The 14,909-nt window shown below is 40.4% G+C and overlaps 1 protein-coding gene across 5 annotated transcripts in view; it reads left to right on the top strand.

Annotated features, from left to right (window-relative positions):
* opa1 (OPA1 mitochondrial dynamin like GTPase) overlaps positions 1 to 14,909 on the top strand; it is a 187,870-nt gene that overhangs the window by 145,037 nt on the left and 27,924 nt on the right. For all 5 annotated transcript variants that reach the window (XM_060920130.1, XM_060920128.1, XM_060920129.1 and 2 more), the window contains 5 exons: positions 307 to 459; positions 2,398 to 2,506; positions 3,280 to 3,359; positions 3,622 to 3,762; positions 3,846 to 3,962. In XM_060920130.1, the coding sequence (XP_060776113.1) occupies positions 307 to 459; positions 2,398 to 2,506; positions 3,280 to 3,359; positions 3,622 to 3,762; positions 3,846 to 3,962 (600 nt within the window). The remainder of the gene's footprint in view (positions 1 to 306; positions 460 to 2,397; positions 2,507 to 3,279; positions 3,360 to 3,621; positions 3,763 to 3,845; positions 3,963 to 14,909) is intronic.

Below are 14,909 nucleotides of genomic sequence, written 5' to 3'. Positions count from 1 at the left end.
AAATTGTTGACATTTCATATGAGCATAGTTATAAAAACAAAAGAAATGGAAAAAAAGCAGGATAAATTAAGCATGACAGAAAAAAATGGATCATAAATTGTGAGAAAATGTTTGTTTTTCTCTTCTGAGCAAAACCCAGAGAGAGACTGCAGAGTGAACCGTGCGGATTTGTGATTTGATATTTTGTGGTTTTCGATGATCCGTGTTCCTGTTGAAGCTTGGTGTACGTGTGACGTGTTGAGTCCTGCTCCACGCTCCAACACATCACCACTGCGTCTGTGTTTCCCCTGTTGCCGTGGCGATCAGGTGGCGTGGGAGACGCTGCAGGAGGAGTTCGCTCGCTTCATGGCCGAGTACAAAGGGAAGGATCAGGACGACATCTTCGACAAGCTGAAGGAAGCCGTGAAGGACGAGAGCATAAAGAGGCACAAGTGGAACGAGCGAGCCATGGACAGTCTGGTAAACGCACCATGCCCCGCCTCCCTGCTGCCCCGCCCCTTAACATCCTCCTCCTTTTATCATGAGGACACCCCCCCCCCCCCCCCCCAGGTTTATCTGCTCCTCTCCATCACATCTGCATAGAAACGAGCCCTGAAAGTGAGCGCCGCCCACTTGCAGCCTATTAGCATATTGCATGCATGTGGCACGCCTCCAGTTTGCATTAATATACATTCAATTTGCATGAGACACGCCCTAATTTATGCAGGTTAAAAGTTATTTAAACTAGAAATTAAAAAAATATTATTTTTATTGAAATTAATCTAAAATGTAAAATTACTATTAAGAAATAAATTGGTAATAGATGTTTTTTTGTTAATTTTCAAGAGTATTTTAAATAAAAAAAAAATTTGTAACTTAAACCTTGAAACAAAATAAATGTTTTCAGATGAAGGTTGTCTTTTGCAGCTCTTTGTTTTTAACAAAATTAATAGAAAATTAATCATATTAGAAATTAAGATAAGCCATAAAACACTTCTGAATTATTTTATAAAAAAATCATTAAGATTTTTATACATTTCTCAAACAAATGAAACTTTGTTCATATTTATAATTTTACAAATTATTAATTACAATATTCAAAATTATTAAATGTATAATTTTGAGATTTATCATTTTAAACGTTGTATTTTAAAGTATTATCTGAATTAATTGCTATTTTTATTTAATAAATGCAGCGCGGTTGTTTTGCTGGAAGTTTCTTCTCAAACCTGGATGTGGTGTGTATTAAGTATCACAGAAATGTGGTTCAGGACCGTGATGTGATGTTTTTGGTTTATTGCTGGAGAGAGAGACGGGGGGACACAGAGAGAGCAGGAGAAAGAGACAGATGGGGAGAGAGAGACAGACGCAGAGAGAAAAAGAGACAGACGGACAGAGAGAGATGGGGGACAGACAGAGAGAGAGAAAGAGACGAGGGACAGAGAGAGACAGACAGAGCAACAGAGAGAGAGAGAGATGGGGACGGGGAGAGAGAGAGACAGAGAGAGACGGGACAGAGAAAGAGAGAGACAGACAGAGTGACAGACACAGAGACTGGGAGAGAGACAAAGCGACAGACGGAGAGAGACAGGGATGGAGGGAGAGAGACAGACAGATGGGGAGAGAGAGACAGACAGAGCAACAGAGATACAGAGAGAGAGAGAGATGGGAACAGAGAGTGAGACAGAGAGAAAAAGAGACAGACGGAGAGAGACAGACAGACAGACACAGAGAGAGATGGGGGACAGATGGAGAGAGAGAAAGATGGGGGACACAGAGAGAGACAGACGGAGAGAGAGACAGACGGAGAGAGAAAGAGACAGATGGAGAGAGATGGGGACACAAAGAGAGAGACAGACAGAGCGACACAGACTGGGAGAGAGAGAAAGTGACAGACGGGGATGGAGGGAGGGAGAGAGAGAGACAGAGCAACAGAGACACAGAGACGGGGGATGAGAGAGAGGGAGATGGATGGAGAGAGACAGACAGCGACAGAGAGACAGACAGAGAGATGGGACAGAAGAGAGAGAGTCAGGGAGAGAGAGACAGACACTTGGAGACAGAGGACACAGAGACGGGGGACAGGAGAGAGAGAGTCAGGGAGAGAGGGACAGACACTTGGAGACAGAGGACACAGACGGGGGACAGGAGAGATGGAGAGAGCGATGGGGACACAAAGAGAGAGACCGACAGACGGACAGGGAGAGACAGAGAGACACAGAGAGAGAGAGATGGGGGACAGAGAGAGAGAGACAGATGCAGAGAGAGAAAGAGAGCACATTTCTGATAACCTGCAAAAAAAAAAAACCCAAGTTATTTGTATTTCTCTGAAGTTTGCTGTGGATTAAAGAAGTGATCCACTCTGTCGTAACATCACACCTTTACTGACTGACTGACTGGTTTTTATTCCTTTCCCAGCGAGTGATTCAGCACAACGCCCTGGAGGATCGCTCCATCACCGATAAACCCCAGTGGGACGCCGCCATCCAGTTCATGGAGGAGACGCTGCAGTCTCGGCTGAAAGACAGTGCGTTCATCACTCCAGCGTTCACGTTCTCCATCTCCCCCTCCTGACCTGGCCTGGCCTGTCTCACTCAGACCGCACGCTTTTATTCTGAAATTCAGTTCATTTATACTGCAGCAAATCTCTGCGGACCTTTTTATTTTACTGATAAAAAAAAAACCCCAAATATTTACTATTAATTGTTCCTTGTTCAATGTGAACGTGAAGAAAGATCAGTGGAGCCGTTTTATATATTATTAATTTTATAAGTCATGAAAAAAATATTCAGAAATAATTTTTTTTAATTATTACTATTTATACTTGACAGCTGTGTGGGACCATTTTTATATTTTATTTTTTTAAACTATTTTTATCTGTACAGTGTGAGCTTAAAGAACGGCCTGTGGCTCCGTTATATTTTATAAAGGAAAACTTATTATTATTTATTCTTTTATACTCGTACACTCGGAGGAAGCTCAATTGAGACATATTTTATTAATGATTAATTATATATAATATGTACTTAATATTATATGTTTAATAAAAAAAGTAATTTTAATTATTACTAATTCATTTTTAATACATATATTATTATTTATATTTGAACTTGGCTCTATGAGACCATTTATAGTTTCTTTTTTTTAATATTTATTTTATATTTCATTTATTTAGATTTATTTCTTTCTTTTAAACTGAGGGATGTGTAAATCAAGGTGATTGTATTTTTTGAGCTTATAGCTGATTTATATATTGAGAACGATGTGGAAGACTGAAGAACCTTTTGCTTTTCCTCTCAGCCGAGTCGGTGATCGCCGACATGGTGGGACCCGACTGGAAGCAGCGATGGCTGAACTGGAAGAGCCGCACACCAGAACAGGTTAGAAAGTTAGTTTTCCTGCGTCGGCTAGCGTTATTACTGAATTCACACGAAGTTGCGTGACGCTCTGAGCTATATTTATTAAAAAAAAACCCACAGTCTTGTTTAATGAGTCAGTACTCAGGAGTCAGTTGAAACAAACAATGTTCTTCAGATTGCTGTTAACATTCCAGTACAGGCCACGCCCTTTTTCAGTTTTCAGTCCGAATATGAAGAGAGATGGGAATGAACGTTCCCTGCCGTGTCTCTCCCTTTCTCACAGCACATCCATAACGAAACCAGGAACGAGCTGGAGCGTGTGCTGAAGCTGCACGAGGAACACACGGCGTACCTGGCCAACGACGAGGTCACCACCGTGCGTAAGAACCTGGAGGCCCGCGGTGTCGAGGTGGACCCGGTGTTGGTGAGTCGAACAGAACCCAATCACAGATCCCGCGTAGCGTCTGATCTGTCCCTCTGTGGCTCAACTCCACTGATGTGCTGTAGATTAAGGACACGTGGCACCAGCTGTACCGACGTCACTTCCTCCAGAAGGCCCTGTTCCACTGTAACCTCTGTCGGCGAGGATTTTACTACTACCAGAGACACTTCGTAGACTCGGAGGTAGGAGTTAACAGGCACTTCCTTTTGCTTTCATCACTAAACGGAGTTTACTGTAAACTGAGCCTCATAAAACAGACGGTGGTGTTGGAGCTCAGTGACGCTGTAGAGATACGAGCGACCTTCATATATATGGAGACGGTATTCATCAGTCAGAGACATCAGGGGTATTTAATTTTATTTAATTTAATTTTATTTTCCGCTGTTTACGTTTCCCCGGTTTAAACAGCCGAGGGTAGTCGGCCGAGGAAGTTTGTTTCACTTCAGAAAAGTGTTTCTACACAGCGCTGTGCAAAATGTGTTTTGGTTTCACTGTGTGAAAATCAAAAACAGAAAAAATATATAAAGCAAACAATAATAAAAACAAAAAAATGTGTCAAGGGAAAAAAACCACAAATATCTAAAAACAATATATATATATATATATATATATATATATATATATATATATATATATACACGCAAAAAACCCTATGAATACCTAAAGCAAAAAATAAATATATCAACACACAAAAAACCTACAAATACCTAAAGCTAAATAAGTAAATACAAATAATACCTAAAGATAATAAACAAATCAATAAATAAACACAAAAACTCCTACAAATACCTTAAGCAAAAAAGATCAGAAATAAACAAACACGCACAAAATCGACAAATACCTTAAGCTAAATAAATAAGTACCAAAACCCCCTACAAACACCTAAAGCAAAAAAGATCAAAAACAAACAAAAAATAAATATATAAACACAAACAACCCGACAGACACCTAAAGATAGATAAATAAGCAAACAAACAAATAAATAAACAAACAAACTCCTACAAATACCTAAAGCAAAAAAAGATCAAAAACAAGCAAAAAATAAATATTAACACACAACCCCCAACAAATACCTAAAGATAGATAAACAAACAAATAAACACAAAACCCCTACAAATACCTAAAGATAGATAGATAAATAAACAAACAAACTCCTACAAATACCTAAAGCAAAGAAAGACCAAAAACAAAAAATAAATATATAAACACAAAAACCCAGACAAATACCTAAAGATAAATAAACAAATAAACACAAACCCCTACAAATACCTAAAGATAGATAAACAAACACAAAAACCCCTACAAATACTTAAAGAGACAGATTGATAAATAAATAAACACAAAGATAGATAAACACACACTCCTACAAATACCTAAAGCAAAAAAAAGATCAAAAACAAACAAAAAATAAATATATAAACACAAAAATTCCTACAAATACCAAAAGCAAAAAAAATCAGAAATGAGAAAAAAAAAACCCACAAAAATTGACAAATACCTAAAGGAAAAATAAATATATAAGCACAAAAAACCCTTCAAATATGTAAAGCAAAAAAATAAAATAAATTCAAAAACAAATAAAAATACATAAAGACAAAAATCCCCTACAAATACCTAAAGCAAAAAAAACTAAATAAAAAGATCAAAAAATAAAGACTGCAAATACCTAAAGCATAAAAAAATAAAAAAAGATGGCTATCTTTTTTTGATTTATTATATATTTAATATGCCAAACCCCCTACAGATCCATAGTGCAGTGTTTGAGATGTCGTCTCGCTTGTTGTACTGTAGGAAAATGAATCCTGTCGTTCCTCCTGTTTATTTTCACAGGACACACAGTCAGATTTGATTGGATTGTCCTCATTAATCATGAACTGTGTTCAGATCCGTCTCGTCTCGTCTCGTCTCGACGCAGCTCGTGTTTTGTGAACAGTTTGCGTTCAGTTCTGTTCCTGTATTTCTGGGTTCGATCACACCGGAGCAGTGTGTGTGTGTGTTTATCGCTCAGAACCACGATGCAGATCAGCTCACAAACAGAAGAACGTTGACTCTGTAAGCACCGATTCAGCTCTGTGGTGTAATAAAGTCTCAGACGGTAATCCGGTTATGAAAATGCGCAGGTGTTCAGCTTTGTGTTCGAAGCACAATGTTTAGACCGACGGCGGTGCGTCAGGGACGTTGTATAATTAATAAATAAATAAATAAATAAGGAGCTGGGGGAGGGGGTAATATTCCGAGGAAAAAAAAATCCAGATAATGTCAGAGATTAAAGTCGTACGTTTACGCAAAAAATCTCAGATACTCTCGGAGACAACAACGTCGTGCTTCCGGGCTGCAGTGCGTTCTGGGAAATGTAGTTAAAAATCTCTCAGCGCTTTATTCTGTCCTTCTGTGCGATCGAGGAGGAAACCCTGCATTTGCTGTCACGCTCAGCTCAGCCATGGGGTCTGTGGTGTGGCGACGCTCATCCAACTTTGCAAGGCGAAGCGATCCGGTTCCGTGACCCAAAGAATTTTTTTTTCTAAATTTTTTTCCTCATAAATTTATGATTTAGTCTGAGAAAAAAAAAAAAAAATAAAATATATATATATATATATATATATATATATATATATATATATATATATATAAGATGGCTGAGAACAACAGGGCCAAGGTTCTGTGGGACTTCAGCTTCCAGACTGACAAACAGATCCTGGCTAACCAACCGGACATAGTGGTGGTGGACAAAGAGCAGAAGAGGGTGGTGGTGATAGATGTGGCGATCCCAGCTGACGCCAACATCAGGAAGAAGGAACATGAGAAACTTGAGAAGTATCAAGGGTTGAAAGAGCAGCTGGAACGGATGTGGAAGGTCAAGGGTTGCGTGGTCCCCGTGGTAGTGGGGGCACTTGGGGCAGTAACCCCCAAACTGGGAGAGTGGCTCCAGCAAATCCCAGGAACAACATCTGAAGCCTCAGTCCAGAAGAGCACAGTACTAGGAACATCGAAGATACTGCGCAGAACCCTCAAACTCCCAGGCCTCTGGTAGAGGACCCGAGCTTGAGGATGACATGGATACCACCCCCCCACCCCACCCCCGCCGGGGGTGAGAAGGAGATTTTTTTTATATATATATATATATATATATATATATATATATATAAAAAATCTCATTATCTCTAGCCGCTTTATCCTGTTCTACAGGGTCGCAGGCGAGCTGGAGCCTATCCCAGCTGACTACGGGCGAAAGGTGGGGTACACCCTGGACAAGTCGCCAGGTCATCACAGGGCTGACACATAGACACAGACAACCATTCACACTCACATTCACACCTACGCTCAATTTAGAGTCACCAGTTAACCTAACCTGCATGTCTTTGGACTGTGGGGGAAACCGGAGCACCCGGAGGAAACCCACGCGGACACGGGGAGAACATGCAAACTCCGCACAGAAAGGCCCTCGCCGGCCACGGGGCTCGAACCCGGACCTTCTTGCTGTGAGGCGACAGTGCTAACCACTACACCACCGTGCCGCATATATATATATATATATATATATATATATATATATAAAAAAATTTTTTCTGTTGTGAATTTGCAACTTGAATTTTGGAAATTTTTTTTTTCTCAGAATATTACCCTCTCCCTGAGCTCTGTTTAATTTTTTAAACGTTTATTTATTTTACCTACAATAGCCCTAATACACCATGGTATAGACCTAACAGCATATCGCAGAGGCTTTTTTAAAAATTATTTAAAATTAAATAAATAAATAAATAAATAAATAAATAAATTTCCCGTGTGTGTGTTTGTCTCGCACTAGGGTGGTCCCAAAAATTTTTTTTTTTTTTTTAGGATTTTGTTACGACCACCTTACCTTTTTAATTTATTTATTTATTTATTTTTTTTTTTTACATTGCCTAAAAGAAGTTATTGTGCGGAATTTGGTTAAGCTTGAACAATGTTTCGAGGTGCCACAAAGCCATTCAAGTTTTCACTCAAGACCCAATATAAAATAATGTGGCTTATTAACTGTTTCATATTAATACAAACAATACAGTAATATAACTTCCTGTGTTCAAAGTAACAGTAGCTATTACTTGTCTGTGATTTTCTCAACCCTTCGGTATTATGGTATCTTGTGGAGATAAAAGAACACACTAAGGACTTCCCGAGCAGAAGGAAGCGTTCTCCCAGACAGTTCCTTGGAAGTGCGACCAATTAACCAAACATATGCTGTGTTCACACTTATACCGGTACGAAAGTGGTATAACTGTATTGATACAAAGTATACCGGTACAGTTTAGTGCATCTGTCCACACTAGCGAGAAATGTTTGCGGTTTTCTTTGCCGGAAGTTGAAATGCGCGTGCGTGAAATGTTTCCGTGGTTACCGAGTAACTTCCTTCCGAGAATATGTGGCAGCCATTATTTCGAGATCTCGAGAAAACAAAACAATTATTTCATGATCTCAGCTGGATCACTGTATCTCCGTCGGTAGAGACGAAGCCGGGCCAGTCTTCTGCGGAGGCGCCGCGGACTAATTTTGAAATTATCCCTTATTAAAAGACTTAATGCAATCTCTCCCTGTGCCAACCCCTGATCAAAATATTGCCTTATTAGGTGATCGATTATTCCAGACATTCTAATGACCAAAGTTGTGTCTATTGAGGTTTTTCACCCACGTGACCAAGTCATGTGAGGCTGCCATTTTGGACGTCACGGCTCGAATCAGTTTGAATGCGAGGAAGGCGAAAAACATAAAAGAAAAAGGAGCGAGATGCAGAAAACACCTTCACTATCCAGCGACGTAGGGCATTTACAGGGCGAGCAGAGGGAGAGGTATTTGCAAAAATTGAGGTTAGCAGGCTTAGAGAACGACGTTTACCTGCTTCCACCAAGGATTGTTCACTGACGTACGGAAGTACACGAAGCCCTCGTCTTTACCTGACTTCGGCCCACATGATCTGTATACCTATGTCGTTAAAAACCCATCGCCATACACAGGTATTGATCTGAAAGCGTATAAGAGTTTGGATGCCTACAGATATTTTGTGTCAGGCTGGGTAACATGCCTACATCAGCGGGTCATCCCTGGAGCCGGTGGTCGCCATCTTATTACAGCTAAGGTTTGTTCACATTTTCATTTACTTTCGGTCCTCAGGATAAACAAAATGTTATTAAATGTCATTGAAATAACTTCTTAGTCTGTTGAGACATGGCTCGTTATAAATTTGCTGTTGCCAGGCAATGACCAAGAACTGTATTATTAGGGTCGGTGTCTGTGTTGCAGCAGTGTACTAGCAGCTAGCTGTTAGCACTAGCTGATGTCAACAACATAGTAGCTAGTATGTTACTGTAGCAATGTTTACGTTCAGTCATTTGGACGACTGTTAAAACCTTTCAGTCTCAAGTTTTTCCTTTACTGGATTTACTAGTTTACTGTAATTATGATCCGGCAGCTATTTACACCGGATCCAGTGTAAATAGCTGCCGGAGCGCGCTCCAGAACCTTGGCCGGAGCACTCCGGGAGCAAGCCGGAGCGCGCTGCTTAATTTGAGGGGGAGCAAGCCGGAGCGCGCTCCGGCAGCTATTTACACTGGATCCGGTGTAAATAGCTGCCGGATCATAATTACAGTAAACTAGTAAATACAGTAAAGGAAAAACTTGAGACTGAAGGGTTTTAACAGTCATCCAAATGACTGAACGTAAACATTGCTACAGTAACATACCAGCTATGATGTTGTTGACATTAGCTAGCTTGACCTTCAAAATGGCCGACACCGGGGCGTCACGTGACCCTGTGACGTCAGGTGAAAAACCTCAATACAGAATGAGAAATAGCCCCAAAGTCAGCATATCACAAGTCTCTTGGCGCATCTGAATGAACCATTTCTCAGCTGTTTACTCGAGATCATGAAATAATTTTGTTTCCTCGAGATCACGGAATAACGGTTTTGTTTTCTCGAGATCCTGAATTAATTATGTCGTTATCTCGGGATAACAAGGTGAATTAAAAAAAAGGATTATATGAAGGGCCTCTCTCGGCTTCCGTACGGACGAAACAGTGTGTGTGCTTTTTGTTGTCAGTGTACAGTCTGTATTTCTGGTGGTCATTTATTCAGTCGAGTCGTATAAAACGCGCGAGGCAGCTGAGAAAGAAACAAACGAATCTCTGTTCTTCACTATTTTATTCAGCGAAGACATCGATTGAGATGTGTGACTTTGCGCATAAAATTTGTATCGATACAGAGCCGCTTCATCTGTCCACACTACAGCGAAGCGCTACAGTACCGATACTGTACCGGTACGAAACCCATACATTTGTGGGTTTCGTACCGATACAGTTATACCGCTACAGTACCGGACAGGTGTTGCGGTACGAAAGTAGTAGTACAGGGTAATAATTGTCCTTTCTGGTTTTGTGCTTTGCACCACCGGTACTACTTGTATTACTGTTGCTAGCCATCTGAAAAACATAGAAAGAAAAACATTCACAACTTCATCAGCATATTACGATCAGTGCTCATTGTTTAAGAACCCCTTAGTGCATGAAAGTTAAAGGATATGGGACATGGATTTTTTTCTGGGTATAATTATGTATAAAGGACATAAGAAATGCCATCTAAATCACTGCAGGGCGTCAAAAATGTGAAAATCATCACATTATTCAACTTTTTTATACATCAGTGTAAAACAAGGATTCGTTAATTAGCTAAGCGGTCACGTGACCCGTGACGTCACAAAAACTTTCCAAGGAGCCAGCGCTTGGGAATCTAATGTAAACAGGTTACCGAAATGGACACCATCGACAGTGACATTCCCGATGTTTCACAGAGATGTGAAGTTAGACCCTATCAATTCGAACCGATAGCTGGAAATTCACATGAACATGGATCTTGTCTTTACTCTGACGGGTCAGATGATTCTGAGAGTGAGAGTTCATTCAGCCCTCATGAAACTGAAAGCGGTCGGCTCGATAACACTTCCTGGTAAGTTAAAAACAATTCTGCTCAAAGGCTAATGATCTGTTGAAAGAAGTATTATTTTTGTATCATACATTGAAAGTTCATCATAGATCTAGCTAAAGTCCGTTGCAAGCTAGTTTTTTTTTTTTTTGCTGATATTTTTCGAGATTGATTGAGATACAATCATAGTTCGAATTATGTGGGAGCCAATGGGAGCTGAGCTCCCATTCCCTCAGGCTCCCATGAAAGAAGCAAACTTAATTTTCTGTGGAAGTCTCTCAAATACGTCATGTATATATATATATATATGCAACACCGTGTGTGTGCGTGCGTGCATGCGCGCGTCTGTGTGTGAAAGCTGTGCACTGCAGTGCGCAAAAGTGTGCTGGTCCAGGAGAGCGAGTATGCATTGCTTTTCTTTTTTTTTTTTTTTTAAATAGGTAGGGCTGCACAATATATCGAAAAAGTATCGATATCGCGATATCATAGTTTGCGATACACATACCGCAAAAATTACTTAAATTTCGATAAAAGGCACATTTTTCTGTGCCGTCCAATCACATTTGAATGTTAACAAGCGCCGCGGGATAACTCCGCCCCCTATTGCAAAACAAGTAAAAGCCTCGTGGTGACGGCGGAAGGCGGGAGCAAGCACGGTGAGGAACTGGTTTCCAAAAAAAAAAAAAAAATGCACGTCTGCTATTTGGAAGTACTTTGGATTCAGGAGGGGTGATGTACTGCAAACTCAGGTACTTTGCAAGACATGTACCTGTAAAACAGTGGTGGGGCGGCTCACTGGGACAAACGCTGCTGTACAGAAGCATAAAAACATAAAACCGCGCTCTCTCTCTCTCTCTCTCTCTCTCTCTCTCTCTCTCACACACACTACCGCTCTCACTCTCTCTCTCTCTCTCACACACACCACTGCTCTCTCACCCGCATGTGTTATTAACAGATTGTGTTTGAGTTTATGGTGAATCTGTGTCGCTCACCTTCATCTCCCGGGAGCCGCTGAAATTGCCATTTTAAATGCTTCACGTTAATGTAATGTAGTTTTCAGTTTTTTGTTTACTTCAACTTAAGACATTTTCTGCTGCGCTCACAAAAAATTAAGAGATTTAAAGATGCTCGATGGACACCATTGCAGGTGTAGCCATGTTTTTCCAATAAAAAATAATGTTGGAATGGAAGCGATGCATTGGGTGGTTTTTTTTAAATGCTAGATACAGGGCAGAACGGCGAGTAGAGGTAAGAAAAACATTATATATTTAATTATCGCGATACATATCGATATCGAGATATTCAGTCATGTTATCGAATATCGCATATTTTTCTGATATCGTGCAGCCCTACCCATAGGGTCAAATTTATAATTCGAACCCTGGATACAATGCTTCCAGAGTCCGAGATGAAAACATTCAAAATGGCGAAACGCCATCACACAGCCAACAACACTACGCCATTTGGCGAAAGAGATGAGTCGGAATTATGATAATCAATAATTGATACACCCAAAATTATAATACTAATCCTTACCTCGGCTTTCAGTCACTTAGCGAATGCACCTCGTGGTGGCCATAGCACTTCGGGTTTCACGCCGCCGTCTTGTTCCTGAATTGGGACGTTGGGAACGGCTCCATCTTTAAGTAGCCTCTTAAATTTGGCTTGGCAATTAATATCGCTCAGTACCTGAGTATGAATGTTGAAAGAATCCTCAGTGAAATGGTCCGAACACAGTTTGTGGGAAACAGTAGGTGCAAAGTTTTTTCTACGGCAGTAGTGAGCCCACACTTTCCTCAGCTTCGGGTCTCGGGGAATGCAAAAAAAACTTACTCCAGGGCATTTCCCATTGGAATTATTGCAACCATAAGCAGCACAATACACCATGATGTTCAATGTACGTTAAAGACTATAAAAACAATTTTCTTGTCATCCACTTCTCCATATTCATCTTCCCGCTTGTGCTGTGCCCGCAAGTTTTTGTGACATATGATCACGTGACAGCGGCTCTTCCAGTTGTAAAATATGCATATCGGAGCTCGAGCAGAAATGCCATATAATCATCACGAATATAACGATTTTGCTGAATTTAATAGATGATTTTGTACAACCCCGATTCCAAAAAAGTTGGGACAAAGTACAAATTGTAAATAAAAACGGAATGCAATAATTTACAAATCTCAAAAGCTGATATTGTATTCACAATAGAACATAGACAACATATCAAATGTCGAAAGTGAGACATTTTGAAATTTCATGCCAAATATTGGCTCATTTTGAAATTTCATGACAGCAACACATCTCAAAAAAGTTGGGACAGGGGCAATAAGAGGCTGGAAAAGTTAAAGGTACAAAAAAGGAACAGCTGGAGGACCAAATTGCAACTCATTAGGTCAATTGGCAATAGGTCATTAACATGACTGGGTATAAAAAGAGCATCTTGGAGTGGCAGCGGCTCTCAGAAGTAAAGATGGGAAGAGGATCACCAATCCCCCTAATTCTGCACCGACAAATAATGGAGCAATATCAGAAAGGAGTTCGACAGTGTAAAATTGCAAAGAGTTTGAACATATCATCATCTACAGTGCATAATATCATCAAAAGATTCAGAGAATCTGGAAGAATCTCTGTGCGTAAGGGTCAAGGCCGGAAAACCATACTGGGTGCCCGTGATCTTCGGGCCCTTAGACGGCACTGCATCACATACAGGCATGCTTCTGTATTGGAAATCACAAAATGGGCTCAGGAATATTTCCAGAGAACATTATCTGTGAACACAATTCACCGTGCCATCCGCCGTTGCCAGCTAAAACTCTATAGTTCAAAGAAGAAGCCGTATCTAAACATGATCCAGAAGCGCAGACGTCTTCTCTGGGCCAAGGCTCATTTAAAATGGACTGTGGCAAAGTGGAAAACTGTTCTGTGGTCAGACGAATCAAAATTTGAAGTTCTTTATGGAAATCAGGGACGCCGTGTCATTCGGACTAAAGAGGAGAAGGACGACCCAAGTTGTTATCAGCGCTCAGTTCAGAAGCCTGCATCTCTGATGGTATGGGGTTGCATTAGTGCGTGTGGCATGGGCAGCTTACACATCTGGAAAGACACCATCAATGCTGAAAGGTATATCCAGGTTCTAGAGCAACATATGCTCCCATCCAGACGACGTCTCTTTCAGGGAAGACCTTGCATTTTCCAACATGACAATGCCAAACCACATACTGCATCAATTACAGCATCATGGCTGCGTAGAAGAAGGGTCCGGGTACTGAACTGGCCAGCCTGCAGTCCAGATCTTTCACCCATAGAAAACATTTGGCGCATCATAAAACGGAAGATACGACAAAAAAGACCTAAGACAGTTGAGCAACTAGAATCCTACATTAGACAAGAATGGGTTAACATTCCTATCCCTAAACTTGAGCAACTTGTCTCCTCAGTCCCCAGACGTTTACAGACTGTTGTAAAGAGAAAAGGGGATGTCTCACAGTGGCAAACATGGCCTTGTCCCAACTTTTTTGAGATGTGGTGTTGTCATGAAATTTAAAATCACCTAATTTTTCTCTTTAAATGATACATTTTCTCAGTTTAAACATTTGATATGTCATCTATGTTCTATTCTGAATAAAATATGGAATTTTGAAACTTCTACATCATTGCATTCCGTTTTTATTTACAATTTGTACTTTGTCCCAACTTTTTTGGAATCGGGGTTGTATTTGTTGATGCAATTATTTCATATTTTTAATGGAAAGAAACTGATATAGCGTGCATTTATGTTTCATGTCCCATGTCCTTTAACCTTCTATCAGTCTATAAACTCTTCCTGCCTCTTCTTTTTCATAGAAGTGGCGTATTCCCTCTAGAACTGGGGGTTTGAGATCTTCTCTGCAACAGTCTACGCACCAACTAATGTTAATGGCTTAACCCGATTTGCAACCTCGTGTGGCACCTCTATATATTAACCAATTTCTCTGAAATTTTGCTTGTTGCCTTCTTTTAGCCGATGTAAAAAAAAAAAAATGGTAGGGTGGTCAGAATGTTTTGGTAAAAAAAAATTTTTCCCATACATTTCGGGACCACCCTATCTCACACTCTTGTGCACGAGTTTGTTGATATGATTCGTGTTTGAAAGTCATTACGACATTCAGGATGAAAACCGACATCTTTCCAGGTTTTTCT

Source organism: Neoarius graeffei, chromosome 4 (genome assembly GCF_027579695.1).
Source record: "Neoarius graeffei isolate fNeoGra1 chromosome 4, fNeoGra1.pri, whole genome shotgun sequence".
NCBI classification, from domain to species: Eukaryota; Metazoa; Chordata; class Actinopteri; order Siluriformes; family Ariidae; genus Neoarius; species Neoarius graeffei.
Note: the sequence above shows the minus strand (reverse complement) of the source record. Positions and strands in the feature narration are given on the sequence as shown.